The sequence below is a fragment of the Puma concolor genome, chromosome A1 (assembly GCF_028749965.1).
Source record: "Puma concolor isolate L17-30 chromosome A1, mPumCon1.1.hap2, whole genome shotgun sequence".
Taxonomy (NCBI): domain Eukaryota; kingdom Metazoa; phylum Chordata; class Mammalia; order Carnivora; family Felidae; genus Puma; species Puma concolor.
In genome coordinates this window covers 12,072,692-12,090,149 of record NC_141667.1, presented here as the reverse complement: position 1 = coordinate 12,090,149, position 17,458 = coordinate 12,072,692, and the positions used below count along the sequence as shown (strand labels likewise).

Sequence of the window (17,458 nt, the reverse complement as noted above, 5' to 3'; positions counted from 1 at the left end):
CCCCCCCTTCCCTCCCCCCCGCCCCAGTACCCGGAGATGCAGCCTCGGTGAGGTCACCCCAACCATAAACGAGACCCAGGTCTGCCGCGAGGGCCCCCCCCCCCCCCCCGCCCCGGAGACCCTGGCGGCCCCTCCCTGCTCTGCTGCGACGGGGCCCTGTCCCAGCCCCACACTGACGCGTCTTCTTGGGTCTAGAAAAAGAAGATGGAGAACGAGACTGCGGCCGAGGGGGAGGACTCGGCGATGACGGACATCCCGCCAGCAGAGGAGGGGACGGACGTCGTGGAAATGCGAGAGGAGAACGACTAAGGCCGGGACGCAGGCGCAGCAGGGGCGCTCGAGATGGCTCCGCAGCATCGTCTCCTCTCCCGTCGTGTTTTGTTCTGTTCTTGGCTTTGGTTTTGGTTTTGGTTTTGGTTTTGGTTTAACGGAAGAGGCCTTGATTGGAAGGTTTCGTGCAAACTCCCGGGCACACTGGGTATGCCCGCCCTGCGGGGGGGGGGGGGGGGGGTTGGGGGGGACCTCGACGACGGTCTCCGCCACCGCTTTGTAAAAAACCAACGGAACCGAGTTCGCGCCCCCGCTTCCCGAACATCCAGAAGACGCGGCTGCCTCGTAGAACGGGCCGTCTCCTCCTCCCTCGGACAATCTCCACTTGGAACCAAAGGACTGCGGCTGTGCCATCAGCGCCCTCGCCACCACTGCCCAGCAGGCCAGACTTGACCCCGTCCCTTTGCATCTCTCTTAACGAATCAGCAGGTTACAACTCGGCTTTCTTGGATCGGCTTCCCAGGAGCAGGAGCCCGGCTGTACACAGAGACGTGGCCCCGGAGGCCTCCGCCCTGCAGCCCGAAGCTGTCTGCCACACTCGTGCGTGCGGGGGGTCCGCGACAGGCTGCGGCCTGGAGTGGCCGTTCACACTGAGGAATGCACCTGTGAACGCGCTGCACGGACGGACAGACGGACGGGCCTGACCTCCTCCCTGTAGGAAGGTTCGCGATGCCAGGGGAGTCGCGCGGACTGAACGATCGCCTTTCACCGGCATTGTCCTAGGTTTGAGCGAGCTCCCGCGTTTCAGACCCCGCCGTGTACATACATGAGCTAACTTTTTTTAAGTTGTCACAAACGCGCATCTCCAAATTTCAGCGTCCTCCGGCATGACTTTCCCCGAAGGCTTCTCACTCACCTTTCCTGAAGATGGCGCTAGAGCAAGTGAAATGGAGCATTCTAACTTCGCGGTCTTAGTTTTTACAGTGAACTGAAGCTTTAAGTCATAATCTAGCATTCTAATGCCAGGTTGCTGTATCGTAACTTTTGAAGTAGATTCATTACCTGGCTCCGCTCCTTTTAGTCATAACCATGCGGTGCAGGTAATTTCACGCCACACGATAAAACATTTTATAAACGATAGCAAAGTCACTATGTGATACTCCCTGAAATGACACATTTGAAATCCATTCAGTGCAGTATATTTTTCTAAGTTTTGGAAAGCGGGTTTTTTCTTTAAAAAATTATGGACACAGTTCACTAAATTCTTGATTTAGTCAAAATTCTAGACTGAAAGAACCTAAACACAAAAATATTTTAAAGATATAAATATATACTGTATATGTTATGTAATTTATTTTAGGCTATAATACATTTCCTATTTTCGCATTTTCAATAAAACGTCTCTAATACAATACGGTGATTGCTTGTGTGCCCCACGTAACTGCAGTTGAAACGTATTGTATTGTATCTTCTTACAGTTTTACAGAGTCACTTGTATATAAATGTGAGGATCAGTAGATGACAAGAGAACTATTTTTAATTCTGGGTGGGTGACGGGTGTAACTGGGATCAGCTGGCATAGACAATAGTGGGAATGGAATACTTTGCCGGAAGGGCAAAAAAGGAAAAAGGTGAGCCTTTTGTGTTTATTGTTTTCAGTGCTGTGTAATCATATTGTTCCTCATTAAAAAAAAAAAAAGAAAAAAAAAAAAGAAAGAAAGAATGTAAGGGCAAGTCAGCCATGACCATCGCAGGGTTGCATTCACGTTTCTGGACAAGTGACCCTTGGGTGTGCCCACCATGGGGACAAATCTTCATGTGCTTCCCCCGAGCGACTTTTCCTCCATATATATGAGCGCTGGAAATTAAGATGCACAGCCTTTGGGTGGTTTCAGGGGCAGATCTGAGAAGACGGGGGAAACGTCTAATTGTATCAGCTTTTTAAAAGTACGTGACTAGAAAATTAAACAGTATTTTTTAACACGTGTGACTATTTCATGCTTGTGGGCCTGGAGCTTAAAAATCAAATTGAAAAAGCCACCTCTTCTAAGTCGGGGAAAGATCAGCTAGAGACCCTTCGTTAAGCACCTAGAACGTGTCATTTAGAACTTTAGAGATTTCGTCGGTGATGAACATTCACGGCCACAAATGGGCCACTTCCATCTCAGAGAACACGGGATGATGCCCCAAACCCAGACCACGATGACAGAGATTGTGCAAGATGTGTCCAAAAACTGCTGTCTGGAAGCACACCATCCCTCACATGGTTCCTTCACTCGGGCTGCTTAATTCTCGGCCTAACACACGCACTTAAACTTGTAAGGCAAACCCTGATGCTTGCAGCTTCCTGGCTCTGTGCTGACCCACAGAGACAGGAAAGGTGGTCAAACCAGAAAGGAGAAGACACTTCTTCCTGCTTTTTAGAGTAAGGAGGGGCACACATTTGACTCTGCCGTCCAAAAAAGAGTTCCCCAACGCAGGTTTCTTTTTTATTGCAAGTTGCTCAGCTGACATCTATAGAAGGGTGTGGTGCCCACGTCCCATGTCGAGGACCATGAAAAGACCTGCCGTGACTTTCTCCGTGTTGGGTGACTTGTAGAAAACATACAATCTAAAGCCTTTTTTTAACGTGAATGCTGAGAAGTGAGTTAGGGCAGCTCAGTGCAGCCTTTTTATACTGAGGGTTTTCTCTGTGCAAACCCAGGTCAGAGCAGCTCCTTTTGTGGCCTCCCTGCTTTTTTGAGGGTCATATGCCGGGTCATTCTAAAATGCAGGTGTCGTGTGCTCTGTTCCGCTTGGAGCTTGGTGGCACTGGACATCAGATGCCCAGGAACTGAGCACCAAGGAGCAGGTGAGGCTGGCTCCGGGGAGGTCATGATAGGGTTGGACCTGTCGGCCGTGAGGCTCAGGATGTGCTGACAGGTCTGCTCAGTGGCCAGAACCCCTCACCTGTTTGGGATTCTTAATTTGGGCATGAGAGGCTATTGCTTGACATCACTGGGTGCAAGCCGGGGCCCGGCCCCTCGCTGCCTGTGTTGGGCTCCTCTTGTTTGTGTGTTAGCCCTGGCGGGTGGTTTGGCTTTGGAAATGTCCCCGGGTGGCTGATTCCATCAGAAAGAGTAGCTTCCACGCTGGTTCAAGATGTATCAGATTGGCCAAGTAAAGCTTCGGTATGTGCTCTTAGTTTCTAGAAACAAAACAATTTAAAGACTCAGTGGTTCTCTGACTAGAGTTGTTTTCCTTAATTCAGACTGAAGTGGGAGAGACCAAGAACCAGTGTTGCAAAATAGGAAGTATTTATGCTGTTGTACTTAAGTGACATTATCTTGAGAAATATTTTCCCGTTATTTAAAAAATCTTTCCACTTCAGGGGCGCCCGGGTGGCTCTGTTAGGTTGTCTGACTCTTGATTTCGGCTCAGGTCACGATCCCAGGATCGTGGGATCAAGCCCCGCGTCGGGCTCCACGCTGAGCATGGAACCTGCTTGAGATTCTCTCTCTCTCCCTCTGCCCCTCTCCCCCACTCGCGCGCTCTCTCTAATATAAAATGTTTAAAATTGCTACTTCAGCTGTGTTTCAACCAGCCACAGCTTCTGGCCTCTTATTCTGCAGGTCAGCTGACCCCTGAACTTATGATGAAGCTTTCAAAGTGACGGACAGACCAGAAAAAGGGGACTTTTATGTTCTAAGTCCTGCCACTTTTTTGTAACCAACATTGCGATGGGCAGGGCTTTATGAGACAGGGCAGTTTGTAGTGTTGAGACCTGTGCGTTGCAGCCAAGTCCATGAAACCCGTCGATCCCACCTGCCTTCCGTAGACAGCTGTCCTCACGCACAGCCTCACACACCTGTTTCATAAAAAGCGTCTGAACCAGAGAAAAGCATGTTTTTGAGCCACATGTTTGGTAAACATTCGAAAGGCTCCCTCTGTGGGGTTGAGTCTCTATTTCTGTCATTTGAAATAGCAAAACATCACATGACTCATCAGCTGATGTAACCACACGTGAAACAGGATGTAGAAGCAATCTGAAGACGAATGTACGAAAAGGCCCTGCCCTTTCGAAGGCTACACCTCTGAAGCGAACTACGCCAATGTTCAAAATGAGCGGAATTTTATTATGTAATCAAAATAACCCCAAACTCCGCTCAGAGGTCAGAAAAGAGGGGTGTGTGTGTGTGTGTGTGTGTGTGTGTGTTGATCTCAAAAGAGAAAAATGATGGAGAAGAGATGGTGAGAGCTTGTTCTGAGCTGACTTTCTTCTCAAAAGGGAAAGTTCGAACTGTTAGCCTCTGCTAAGCAGAGCACCAAAGGTGGAACTCCTAAGTCATCATTCTTTTTTTTTTTTAATGCTTATTATTGAGAGACAGAGAGACACAGAGTGTGAGCCAGGGGAGGGGCAGAGAGAGAAGGAGGCCCAGAATCTGAAGCAGGCTCCAGGCTCTGAGCTGTCAGCACAAAGCCTGACGTGGGACTCGAACCCACGAACTGTGAGATCAGGACCTGAGCCGAAGCCGGCTGCTCAACTGACTGGGCCACCCTGGCGCCCCCTGAGCATTCTTTTTTTTTTAAGTCATTCTTTGCCGAGTCCTACTGGTTCTGAAAGATTTTTTCCCTGCTTCATTTATAATCGGCCAGGTCTCCAAGTCTGTGTAAGATCTATGTGCTTGTGTAGATGGCAGTTGGCTACACATAGATTCAGCACATTTCTTATACTGCACCTCTTTTTGAGTTAGGTTACAAAGCTTAAGTGCACCATGAGCTTCCACAGTCCGTGCATGTAAACAGAAATGCAGAAGAGGGGCGCTTGGGCGGCTCATTTGGTTGGGCATCTGACTCTTGATTTCGGCTCAGGTCATGATCTCAGGGTCATTGGATTGAGCCCTGCATCGGGCTCTGTGCTGAGTGTGGATCCTGCTTGGGAGTCTCTCTCTCTCTCTCTCTCTCTGCCTCTCTCCCTTCCTCGCACTTTCTTTCTAAAATTAAAACAAAACAAAACAAAACCTCACAAGAGGTTCCTACCCCTTCCTGTGTCCAGAAGTGGAAGTGGTTTCCTCAGGTTAAGGAAAGCTGGAGACAGACCAGCTTAAGATGATATCATTCACTGTCTGTCTTCATGGAAATTCAGTGGCATATGGAGATTGATTGGCACCATAAAGTTGAGAGGCAGACGTTCTACAGCCATGAATCGGGGACAAGAAATGGTGCATTTGGAGCTGGGACACATCACAGCCAGGTGGACTCCGTTCCCTGAAGCATGGGGCCACAAGCATAGGGGACTCACACTCTGGATGGATCTGCTATGAAGGTGAAGTGCAGACCACCCTGGTCGAACAAAGGAGGCACCAGGTACACGTCTACACGTCGCCCAGCAACCGCAGCCAGGACCAGCTGCCACAAAGCAGGCACGTTCCCCTAGCGGTGCCACATTCACGCTTGTAGAGGCGAATCCACAGCAACTTGTGATGTGTTTGGTTTGCTTAGTGATGTACGGAGAGGGCAGATATCGAAAGCTGAAATGACCAAGGAGCTAGTCGGAGAACTTTGGAAACCTTGCCAGAGCCGCCCATGAGTTCTGTTCCAGACTCACAAGGCTGTGCTCATTCGTTGAAGGACAGCTTAAATGGCACGACCTTCTACATCACTCACCCCTTTCTGGCCTCACACTCGTCGCCTGCACAGTAGAGGCTTGGGCCATCACTGCTAAGGCTCCTTCTGGGGCCAATACTCGGTGTATGATCTAGGATTTAGAACCCCCGTACAGGATCCTGCAAGGAAAGGATAAAATTACCTCCTTTTTCCTTTCAGATCTCAATGTTCGCAGTGATCCCGGATTTTTTTTAACAAAATGAGGTCTCCTGGGAGTCGCTGCACATGTGCTGTGGCTTCCAGTTTACCAGCTTTTCGATTTCACATCAAAATTGTGGGTTTAATTGAAACCGATCACATCAAAATATCCGTGTAGCCTTTGATTAAAACTGACCGCAGAGGTCAATATAAAATACACATTGCCCTTGAACAATGGCTATATGTGTATTTCACTGACATAACTTTTTGTTAAGGGCATTTACATATGCTTTTCTTTTTTGGTCATTTTCGGGAGGGCAGAATTTATGCTCATGTATTGTCAAATAGTTTTCATACTCTAATTTTACTTTAAGTAAAGCTTAAAGTTGGCATGTGACTGAGATTGCTTTTCGTTTCTTGATTTTCTTATTGGAACCATCAGTCTGTTTATACCTCCCAAATTACGTGATTTCCTAATTCTAACTACATTTCCCTTTTCTGTTGTACACGAGGCATTAAAATTTTGCCCTTCGCCCCGGTAGCTAAAATCTGTAACCACTGGCATATTTCTTTAAAATCCCTTATTTAAATATGACCTATTGCTTCAAATTGTATTCTATATTAAAATGAATTTTTCCTTCCCATAATTGCAGTAATAGTGAAAGTACTTCTCTGAAGTACTCAGCTTCTCTCCACCCCTTCTCGAATGGGGATACCCACCATAGATGGGCATCAGGAAACGAAGAGGGCCAGAGCCTGAAACCCCCTCCCGCCCACATCTAAGGCTAATTCTAATTCCACATCTAATTCTCTAAAATGGAACGTCTTAACTTAGAAGAAGGATGGCTCTCATGCTTTAAACCTCCCGTGAGAGATTATAGACAGAAAGGGTTTTATTACGTACCTGTCACCGACAGGGTTGGAAGAATCCCACCACCCTGCCCGAGACTGTCTTCTCTTCTGCGCAGCTTTAGCGTGTGTCTTTGGGTTAAAATCCCAGATCTCAGTACTACTTCTACTATGCTTCCCTGTTACTGCCTCTTACTGTTAATTATCCCAAACCGCACACACCCACACCTTATACGATGGTAACAAAATTCCAAAAGGTTTACCCTTTTGGGTTTGGATATAATTATAAATGTGATCTACTGGGCTTTTAGGTTAATATCATGGAGAAAACTATGCCCTCTCCCAAACTATCCTTTTCAATACTCTTAAAGGCAACATTTGAGTTGGGGGCAAGGTTCACTTTGCTTATGTCTTTAATCCTGCCCACAATGAGCTCCAGGCTTCTTCCTGGACCACACAAGCCAATAAATACTGTGCTAATTTCCCAGCTCAACATATAGGTCTTTGCACAAAAAGAAAAAGAAAAACCAGGAACTGGGAGTCCTCATTCTATCTCGGCTGCTTATTAGCTTTGAGTCGGGCAAGTTACTGGATGCCTGTGGGTTGGCCGTCTCTGCTCTAGAACGAGATCTTGTCCAGTTCTAGCCTAGCGCGACATCAGGATTTGCAGAGTCTGATCAAAGGCAGTGCAGGCAGACGGAGGTGCTCGTGGGCCAGGCTTCCAAGTGGCATGGAACTGACTCAGCCGGGGAATCTACAAACACTCCTGCCGGCCTGCTTTCAGCAGAGACAGACTACCACAGCGTTCATGGAACAGAACGACAGCCAATCTGGTCTTTGGTTCAGATACTCCGGATACCTTTGCAAAGACCAAAATAGAACGAGCACAACTGGTGCCCGACTTTACATTATACTACCCACCCAACCCTCAATCTGATTCGTGTAAAAAGCTCTCTCGCCGTGAAGGCAGGTGGCCCAGGAAAGCCGGCTGCGGTCAGCTGGTCTCCCCCAGCCCCAGACACTGTTAGGACACATGCTCACAGGCCCATTCGTCAAAAAGTCAGAAGTGGTTCCTCCACCGTGCCGGGCCACGCCACATCCTAGCTCAGCGGCTCTGCCTTTCCCCAGACACTGCCCTGCCCACCTTCTGGCCTGCCCCCGCCCCCCACCCCCACCCCACAACTGTGTTGAGCAGTGCTATTGAATTCTGCCCTCTTAGGAAAAGACTAAAAATGGCCCCCACGCCCCAGCCTGCTCCCACCGAAGTTGAGAATCCAGTTCTACATGCTCTCGGGTGACCTAATCTGGGCCTGTTTCCAGTTCCAAATACACACTGGTGATGCCCAGAGCACTTTTTCCAGCCCAGACTTGCTCCTGTGCTTCAGACCAGTCACCTCCCAACCTCTTTCAGAGGGGTCCCAGAGAGGCCTTGGCCTTAGGCCCCTCCCTGCACACTTTCTCCCCACCCTCCCCATGCGTTCTCCTGACTTCCATCTAGGTGAGTCACACGGTCACCCACCCAGAAGCCTCCTCCACGCCCCACCCCTCCTTCAATCAAGCCACTGACCCTGGAAGCTCTTTCTCCTACTACCTGTCACATCTGTCCCTCCTCTGCATCCTTAGTCCCTCTGGCTTAGCTCACACGCTCCTGGTCACCTCAGGTAGCCTTCAGGCTCATGGGTCCTCCTGGACTGTGGGGTGAATGAGTTCTCCTTCTGGAGTTTTGCAGTGCACAACCTGCTCAACCATTCCTAGCAGGCTGACCACCTCCCCCTTGCCTTTCCAGGCTAGCCCTTCCTCTCACGCTAGGCATTGGGTTGCTATAAGGAGGACCTCACACTTACCTGGGTGGGCACCAGGCCGAGCCTGGGCTACGTGTAGTAAACCGGGCCCAGCCAGAAAGGAGGACGTTAGCATCCAATGAGAAGCAGCATCACAAGATGGGAACTCGTGCAGGTGGCCGGCCTCCCAGCTCCAGGTGTCTTCATGCCTGGCCTCATTCCAAAACCTGTTCCTTCTTTCATCCTCGCCCACCGCAAGGGCATAAAAGAACCCAGATACTTAAACAGGTAATTTGTAAAGATGGTTTCCTTGGAGAATTGTACTGAGCCCTTCTCCTCTTCAGCGCTGTGTGTGCATCACGTGTGAGTGTTGGGTGGGTGGCGGGAGATCCCTCGACACCTTAAGCCTAGTGATAAGGCTCTTCGGAGACACGGAGAGCGCCTGAAATGGGCCCCTAGTGGCGGGGGTTCAGAGCTCTGGTGTCAGATCTGCCAGAAGAGAGAGCCAGAGGGGAGGGGGCACCGGGGCTGGCTGGCACATGCCAACTTTGACAGGGCAGAAGTTGCAAAGCCTCTCCCCTGAGCCAGACCTGAGCTACACAGGCCACAAGCCCACCTGGGGTCCTCCTGAGGTCCTGAGCAGGTGAACAGGGCTCAGAAGTAGGAAGCTGCGGGGGGGGGGGGGGGGGGGAATCACTGGATTCCTAGGGGCTGCAAAGGTGGAGGGGTGGGAGGGGGGAAGATTGGCCACAGCATGCGCATGCGGAAGTGCTCACCAGAGGCCTTGAGCTGGGGGGAGGAGGAGGGGCAGAGGGGTCGCCACGGATCCCTGCGAGTGTCCCCCACCAGGATGAGAGAAGAGCTAAGCCCCGGCCAGGCCCAGGAGGGAGGCCGGTTTAGGACAGCGACCATCAAGAGTAGGAGGTCTGCTCCCCCGCCCTCACGCTGGCCTCCTTCCCCCTGCTCCAGCTCTGGGAGCGGTGGCGGGGGTTGGGGGGGCGGCATTCGGTGCCGTTAGTGGTCACTCGAAGCTTTGACTCTTCTACGACACACGGCATTCCAATTCCTGAACGGGGACCACGTTTGGCAACGTAAAATGACTGCACGGTTTCTCTACTCCCCAAGGGTGTGCAGGAAAGCGGTGGATGCCTGCAGGTGAGTTTCCATCCAGGGGCAGGGGAAGTTCTCCCACTGATCACCTCTTGAACAGTGGACCACAAAATCGCTTGGTGAGTCCGTGTGCCTGGAGCCATGCCATTCAGCTCACCTGTCACCGGTGCACGTGAGCTGTGCCGAAGTCGGGGACAGTTGGAGGGCTGGGGAGGGCCGGGGAGGGGACAGTTGGGAAGGACAGGGAGGGGAAGACTGGGCCGGCTCATCCTTGCATCTGGAGTCTGGAACTGTGCCTGCGGGCGCTCTTTGCTGAATGAACGATTCACGCCTTCCTCCCCACCTTCCTCCCTGGAACAGCTAACCCCAGGACACCTGTGCAGCAGCCCCCCTTCTGGAGGCCTTCTCACCTCCAGCCCCTTCTTGTTGATAAATCAAGCCCTCCACGAACTCAGATAACCTGAGCCAGCTGTCACTTGCAACCAAAAGCGCTCAACACGGACGTGCGCTCACCCCTCCGTCACGCTTCCCTTCTCGAGGTTCCCTCCCCTACGTCTCTTTGGGAAATACAGAAACAGAAACGAAAACCAAAAGTATCCTCACCTATGACAGTCTAGTTAGAAAGTATGACGGATGGGCAAAGGACGCGCGCTCCCAGAGAATGACCCGTGAACGGCTTCTACAGATGAAAGCAGGTTCAGCCTCACTCAAGTACAGGAACGCAAACTGAAGATCCGACTGCCAACTCCGCAAAGGTGAAGAAAACTTTGATAGAGCTCAGCGTTGGCAGGGGCCTGAGGAAGTTGGCACCCTTCCTCTCCAGGAGAAATGTCAATTAATGGCACCTCTTCAGCAGACAATTTGGCAAGATGTTTCAAGCACACACTCAACAAGGGAAAGAGATTAATGTCACGGGTGACCGTGGCGAGGCAATGCAGGAAAGAAATCCTAATGACCAACAGGTATCTAGGAAAAATGTCCACCATTACCAGAATCAAAAGCCAACTAAAACTAGATGTCTCTCTTTACATTTTTTTTTTTCCTTGCTGCATTGTCAAAGTTCAAAATCAAATCACACCTCGTCTCACTCGGGGAACAACGAAGCAGTCTTACCTCCCGGTGAGACTAAAAATTCTTTCAACTTTTTCGGAGGGCAGTTTGGAAACACATCTCAAGAGCCTTAAACATGTTGAATCTAGAAATGCCTAAAAAGATTTGTGAATGAGAACGCTTATTACAGCACTACTTGTAATGATGAAAGCTGGAAACATTCAGTGGCGTTAACTATATAATGTTTTTAAGAGGTATTTTTAAAACCTTAACAGTATATCATGTTCCTCACGAACCTAGCAAAATCAGGGTGTAATCCTCATGTACGTAAACCGACAACTGCAGTTCTGTTAGCTTTTCATTCTCAGTGTTCTCTCCGAGGTTTCTGAGGAGTGCCATCTCCCAAATGACCAGCGTGGCATTTCATCTGCCTTAAGCTATGTCCCGGTTCTTGATTGGGGGGATGGCACCAGGAGAGTATTTGGAAGGCACTGTCCTAAGCGGTCATAAATCACCTAAACTGGTAACAGTGTATGTAAAGTTCCAGCACCACTGTCACCTATCTTCTCAACCACCCTGGGACACCAGAGGGCTGGGCTGCCAGACGGGGGGGAAGGACAGAAAAATCCTCACTCACTCTGGGGAGCTGAGACAGTAGTGTCGCTCAGGGCTTTCCACTCCAAAGGCCAAATATGTTCTGCCTCTTCCGGGCTAGAGGTCTATCATCAACCCTCCAGACCCCGGAGTTCAGAAGGTCATTACTAGGCCACCTACCGTGAGCCCAGACAAGAGGCAGGAGTAGGGGGAAGGGGGAGGGGAGACAAACAATTACAAGACCCTCCAGAAAGAATGCCCAGAAGGTCTTGAGCAAGATAAGAGATGAAGTGAAAGCATACCGTATAAATGCATGCTCATTTTGAACACACATAGCACAGTTGGTATTTTTACCATTTGATGGGGAGTAAAGATATTCCTAAGGGCTTCCCTAGGACCCACAGCCTAGATCCCCGTTCTCTACACCTGCAGGCTGGGGGGAGGTCATGGAGAAATGCCAGACACACGGCCCTTAGAACTGAGATCACCGTGTTTCAGGTAAGCGGAGGGCAAAGTGTATCTGTACCGGATGTTTGGTTGATTAGCCAACTGAACGGGGTGGCGGAGGAGAAAACAGTTCATTGTTGCGGTTTATCCCAGGAAGGTCCTCCTGCGGCCCATCTCCAGCCTGGCACTGCTTTCTGATGGATGCCCGCCCCCTAACCAAGGGTTCTTCAGAAGCCCAGCATCAGTTTGCAAACAGACCCCCAGACTCGGTTCTTCGACCACCAGGAAGGGAGGTCTCTGTGGCCTCAAACTTCCTTCTCTGGCGCCAGGAGTACCTGTGAAAGCCCGGCCTTCCCCATCTTCAGATTATTCATTTCCTTCAGGCCAGTCTAACTCCTACGGTGCGCACACAAGTTCCTGCTGTGATCCTTGTGGGTGAGGTACCATCGGCCTGAATGGCTCGTGAATGCCTAGCATGTCACACGCACCACGGACCTCTCTCGGCAAACACAGGGCAAGGCCGGATCTGCACTGTGACTGCGGCCCTAGTGGGTGCACCTCACTTCACCACCTGGAGTGGCAGGACTGGTACTGAATCTAGACCCAAGTCCGGAACGACGCACCTCGTTATTCTGCAGCATTTACGTGGCACTGTGAAGTCCTTGGGCATCACAGGCTTGGGGGGGGGGGGGGGGGGGCGGGTTCTAGAAACTTCCAGTATTGGACCCAAATCTCCCAGGTCCTCAAAGGCAACACAGCAGCACAGCCAGGCTTCTGATCTTTTATTTTCTACGTTTATTTCTGATTATTTATTCATACAATCCTCAGTGGTCAGGTTTGCTAAAGGGATCAACAGTGAAGCCCTGAGTCAGCTCCGCCTCCAACAGTGAAGACCTGACTCAACAAGTCACAGAAGGAGCTCCTGCCCACCCCGCCCCCGCCCCGCCCCCAGCACCCAGGCCTCCAGCCACAGCGGCAGGGGCGGAGCACAGCCCCAAACTGACCCAAGGCTCTGGAACATCCTTCTTGGGGCAGACGTTTTTGACAAAGGCTAACATTTTTACAGTGTAAACAGAGGAAGACTTTGCTAAACAAGCCCAGAGGAGTAGGGCCTGAGCTCCCGGCCACGCCCCCTTCCCAGCCCAGCCCACAGGGAAGGACACACATTGCCAGAGGCAGAAGTTGGCTGATAGCCTCTCCAAATTCACAATACTGAAAGTCAGAAGCTGCTACAGTGCAGGTAACACCACCAAAATATTTTCATAAAACAACGGAAATGAGGAGGGAGCTCATTAGATACATTCATTTTGGCGTTGTTCCATCGAAATACTCAGAAGTAATCAACATTCCTGTGGACTGCTGTGGTTCCTGTAAAGGGGACCAGATTTTAGCACCGTTTATGGGCATACAGATCAAGGCATTTCTTATTATAGAAAAGCTCCTAGAATTTAAGTACAAAATATTATTTTGAAGTTCATAATTACTCTCAACCACTCCTGGTTACTAGAAGAATGACCGCTAAGACCGTAGATATTTCAAGCCCTGTAACCTTTCCTTGTGTTAACCACATTCTGGCGATTTCATTCCTGATCCAGACTTAGAGCCAAGAAATCAACATGACAGACGAAATTCTAGCCCTGGCTAGTAATGATCATTAAAAATATTTAAATACGCAGATGGCCATAATGCCTGGGAACAGTGACATTCCATAATAAATGGTTTGCTGATATGATATTTCAACGCAATTAACGTATCTGTATTTCCAGACTTAAAGGCCGTTCTGCATAGTTTAATTATATGTACTAACCCATTCCGCCATTCCTAGTAATAAATTTCAATATTCTATGAAAAAAATACAAGTGGCACGGCTCACCTTCCCCCTCCCAAATGCTGCTGGGTCCCCTGCTGTGGCGAGGCACACTCGCCCCTCCCCGCCGGGGGGGGGGGGGGGGGGGGGGGGGGGGGCTCTAGAGGAGCCCACCTCGCCCCCACTGCTAGCGGCCACCAGCGCTGGCAGACAGCCAAACAGGGTTAGTTTTGTGCTCTTCCAGGCCCTAAGTTATAAACTGAATGACAAAGGCTTTAATCTTCCATCGCCCCTGTCTTTACTCTGCACAACTCAGTATTGGGTCCCTGGTCTCTCCACCTCCTCAGGAGAGATCATCAAGGTTTTCCAGAAGAGTGAAGCATTAAATATTACACGAGCAAAATTTAACACATTTTAGGAAAAAGGCTTTGCAGAATCCATACATAGAAGTCCTTCTACTCATTCAGATTTTTATCTACGTATAACATAGGCCCAGGAATGTCGGGCATCCATTGTTTTGTCTTTAAGTGACATTTTTACCCTAAAATCAGTTCCTTCTTCAATTCACTTCTTACAGTTCCTTGGGCTGTTTTGTTTTTTTTTTTTAATTTTTTTTTTTCAACCTTTATTTATTTTTGGGACAGAGAGAGACAGAGCATGAACGGGGGAGGGGCAGAGAGAGAGGGAGACACAGAATCGGAAACAGGCTCCAGGCTCTGAGCCATCAGCCCAGAGCCTGACGCGGGGCTCGAACTCACGGACCGCGAGATCGTGACCTGAGCTGAAGTCGGACGCCTAACCGACTGCGCCACCCAGGCGCCCCCCTTGGGCTGTTTTTAAGTTACGTGACACTGTGCTCTGCCTTTTGCTAAACAGTCTGGGGATTCTATGCCCTTCACACACATTTCAGATTCACTTCACACACACAGAGGGCCTCCTTTTCATGGTGTTTTAAGTAGTCACAGATTTCTACCTGTGCCTACAAATAAGATTCCCTGGAAGTTTATACTTCTGGGATTTCAAGGGGGGGAGTCCTTGCAAAATACTGCTTAATAAAGAGAGGAAAAATAATCAACTGTTGTTTTAACATCAGAAAGAGACAGGGGAAGTCTACTGGAGTCCTACGCAAAGGCAGCAATAGTAAGGGCGCTAAATCATTATAGGCCATAGATAGAGCATTTCACAGGTGTCATCTGGACACCTTCCAGAAGCAGACTGCAGACCATGAGGGGAGCCAGCAACTTGGGCAGAGATGCGGGGCAGGAGGGAAAACACAGCCTCGTAAAAAAAAAAAAAAAGCACATAAAAAAGCACAAAAAGTTGCTTCTTCTGGCGGAGGTGTTAAGACTTGTGTGGCCTGAGATTTTTACCTGACTGATAATCCTTACAACCGGAAGGAACAGAATAATGAAAGGAGACAAAGGCAATGCCTGAGAACTTTCATCAGCCCTTACCTGACACGACAGCGAACATCTAATAAAAGAGTAAAGGCCTTAAAAAAAAAAAAAGTAAAGGCCTATACAAAGAAAGCGGGTCAATCCTGTTCTGCATGTCTAAAACGTTTCCGGCTATGCCATATTCTAAGGAAGGGGAACTGCAAACATTTCAGATCAAACCCCACCTAGGCCTAGATCACAAGTGAAAAACCACACATTGGCCTCTCGTCCCCCATTGTGGCCGTCGTCAATCACTGTTCCACAATCACTGTTCCACGGGTCCAAGTGAAATCAGCGTATGTTGTGTATGTAGATGTTGCTAAGCAGGTGAGGAGAGGAGCCAGAAAATGTCCTGAGGAAGCAGTGTTAATTCCAGGGAACTTGTTACAGGGAAATCCTTTCAGGTTTAAATGTACCTTAAATGAGCTCAACAGTAGAAGTCACACCTGCTTAAACTGGAGATAATCTTCCCGCCAAGACTACAGGGTCCAAAACGCCTGAAGTCTCTCAATAAACTCTGGGGATGAAAGTGGGCTCCGTGTGGTCACCACTGAGTTCTCTTCTTCTAGAACGCTCTATCATTGTAGAGACCCCTCTAAGCAGATTATCCTGCATCTATTTTGGTCTCAACGCAATTCCTATTCTACTGCTGTCACCCGACCAGCACGAGATCAGGAATGATTAATGGAATTAAGATTCTGGGCAACTGAAGGTGCACGTGGCAACAAAGAATGTTATTTTTTAAAGTCGGCCGATCATCTGTATTTCCTGAAATATGGTTTCTTTGGAAGTTTTGCTTCTCAGATGCTGGGATCCCACTAAGCCTGGATAACAGTCTGAGGGCAGAGTCCAGTAAGGCGCTGGGACAGAAAGCAACTCAAACACATGGTTTCAAACTTTCATCAATGTGGTGGTGAAGACCACGGTTTCTGCACTCTAACAATATCACACACAGGAACAAGAAAAAAGGACGTATGTAAACAAGTTGCCCAGAAATCCAGTTCAAGTTCACGAAGACTAAAACACTGTTGACATGCAAAGACACAGGATCATGAGTATTATTAAATTCAACAGCAGGTATGAACCAACAGCCAGAGGCAACGCAGCCCGGACAGAGACCTTCACGTCCCTGTGCCTAAACATGTTAAGTGTGCTTTAAAAAATGTTCACGAATGAAGAGTAAGCATTTCCTGTTGTAGAGCTACAAATACTAAAATGAAGCCTCGAGGCCGCTAAGAAGTCCTTATTGTTAATTTGGCTTCTAGGTACCTCCTTGTTCAAGGAACCATCCCGTCTCACAGCCAAGACCACAAAACCTCTGCCACACATTCACACGCATTTAGAACAGAGCTTGATTCAAACACTCTAATGAATACACTTACCGAAGTGTGGTGAACAGTACTGAGGGAGTAATGGGGGATTATTAACCTAACAGTCTGCCTAGCTCTGTGTGTCCTCTGAGTTTTCTCATGAGAATTTTAATTTTTCAGTACAAAGCAAAACTAAATCTTCAAAGAAGGTTTGCCACTCCCAAAAGGTATTTGCTAGCTTGCTAACTATGCTAAATTGAACCAAATAAGCTGGTAATTACCATGAAATAAAGCCCAGTACCTCAGGGAAACTCTATGCCCACAAACGTTGGGTGGGCACTAGAGGCGTCCGGTCCCGCGAACACGGTGCACGGCCCACGCCCCGTGCGGGTGATCCAGACCCTCGCCGCCTGCAACCAGGCCCGTCGCCCCACCGGTCACCAGCCAGGCCTCGGTGCAGGCGGCCACTGAGAGCCAGGAACGTCACCTCCTCCCTCGGGCTTCCCAAACCAAACCACAGGCAGCCGCGGCTCCGCCACACTCCGGCGCTCGGCTTTGGTACGCGCCTCTGCTTAACCTTGCTCACGGACCCTCCCGGACGCTTTGCTGTTGTCGCCCACCCCCACCAGGTACTCGACTCTGGCAGCGGAGGCAGCCTCAAAACCACACCATGAAAAGGGCACACGGGCCAGTCGAGATCTCGCTCCTTCTCGCCTCCGAACACAGACGAGTGCCCAGCACCGTCTGGCCTCGGTTTCCCTCTCTAAAACAGCAGGTGGATCTCAGCTCCGTTCTGACTATACAATGGCGCATCTGTGAAACAGAGAAGAACCAACGGCCCAACGCCCGAACTCACCCAGCCGAAAGCGCACCACCTGCACGAAGCACCGGGCCAGGCGCGGCCATGACCTCAGGCACCTGTCACGCTCTCAGAGTCAGGAGTGATGTGCCACCACATCCCTCCTACAGCTTTAAATATCTCATTTTTGGACCCAGTGTTCAATCTTCTATGAGACAGTC

At 49.7% G+C, this 17,458-nt stretch overlaps 1 protein-coding gene and 1 long non-coding RNA gene across 3 annotated transcripts in view; one reads left to right on the top strand and one right to left on the bottom strand.

Annotated features, from left to right (window-relative positions):
- ANKH (ANKH inorganic pyrophosphate transport regulator) overlaps positions 1-1,682 on the top strand; it is a 139,128-nt gene extending 137,446 nt beyond the window's left edge. For both annotated transcript variants that reach the window (XM_086676329.1, XM_086676327.1), the window contains one exon: positions 196-1,682. In XM_086676329.1, coding sequence (XP_086532455.1) covers positions 196-309 — 114 coding nt within the window. In that variant the 3' untranslated portion in view covers positions 310-1,682. The remainder of the gene's footprint in view (positions 1-195) is intronic.
- On the bottom strand, positions 395-6,834 carry LOC147584025 (uncharacterized). The gene is made up of 3 exons (XR_015240553.1): positions 5,917-6,834; positions 2,808-3,457; positions 395-2,777 (listed from the first exon to the last, which is right to left on the bottom strand). It is a non-coding gene; the product is annotated as an uncharacterized LOC147584025 (long non-coding RNA).
- Positions 6,835-17,458: the final 10,624 nt, after the last annotated feature.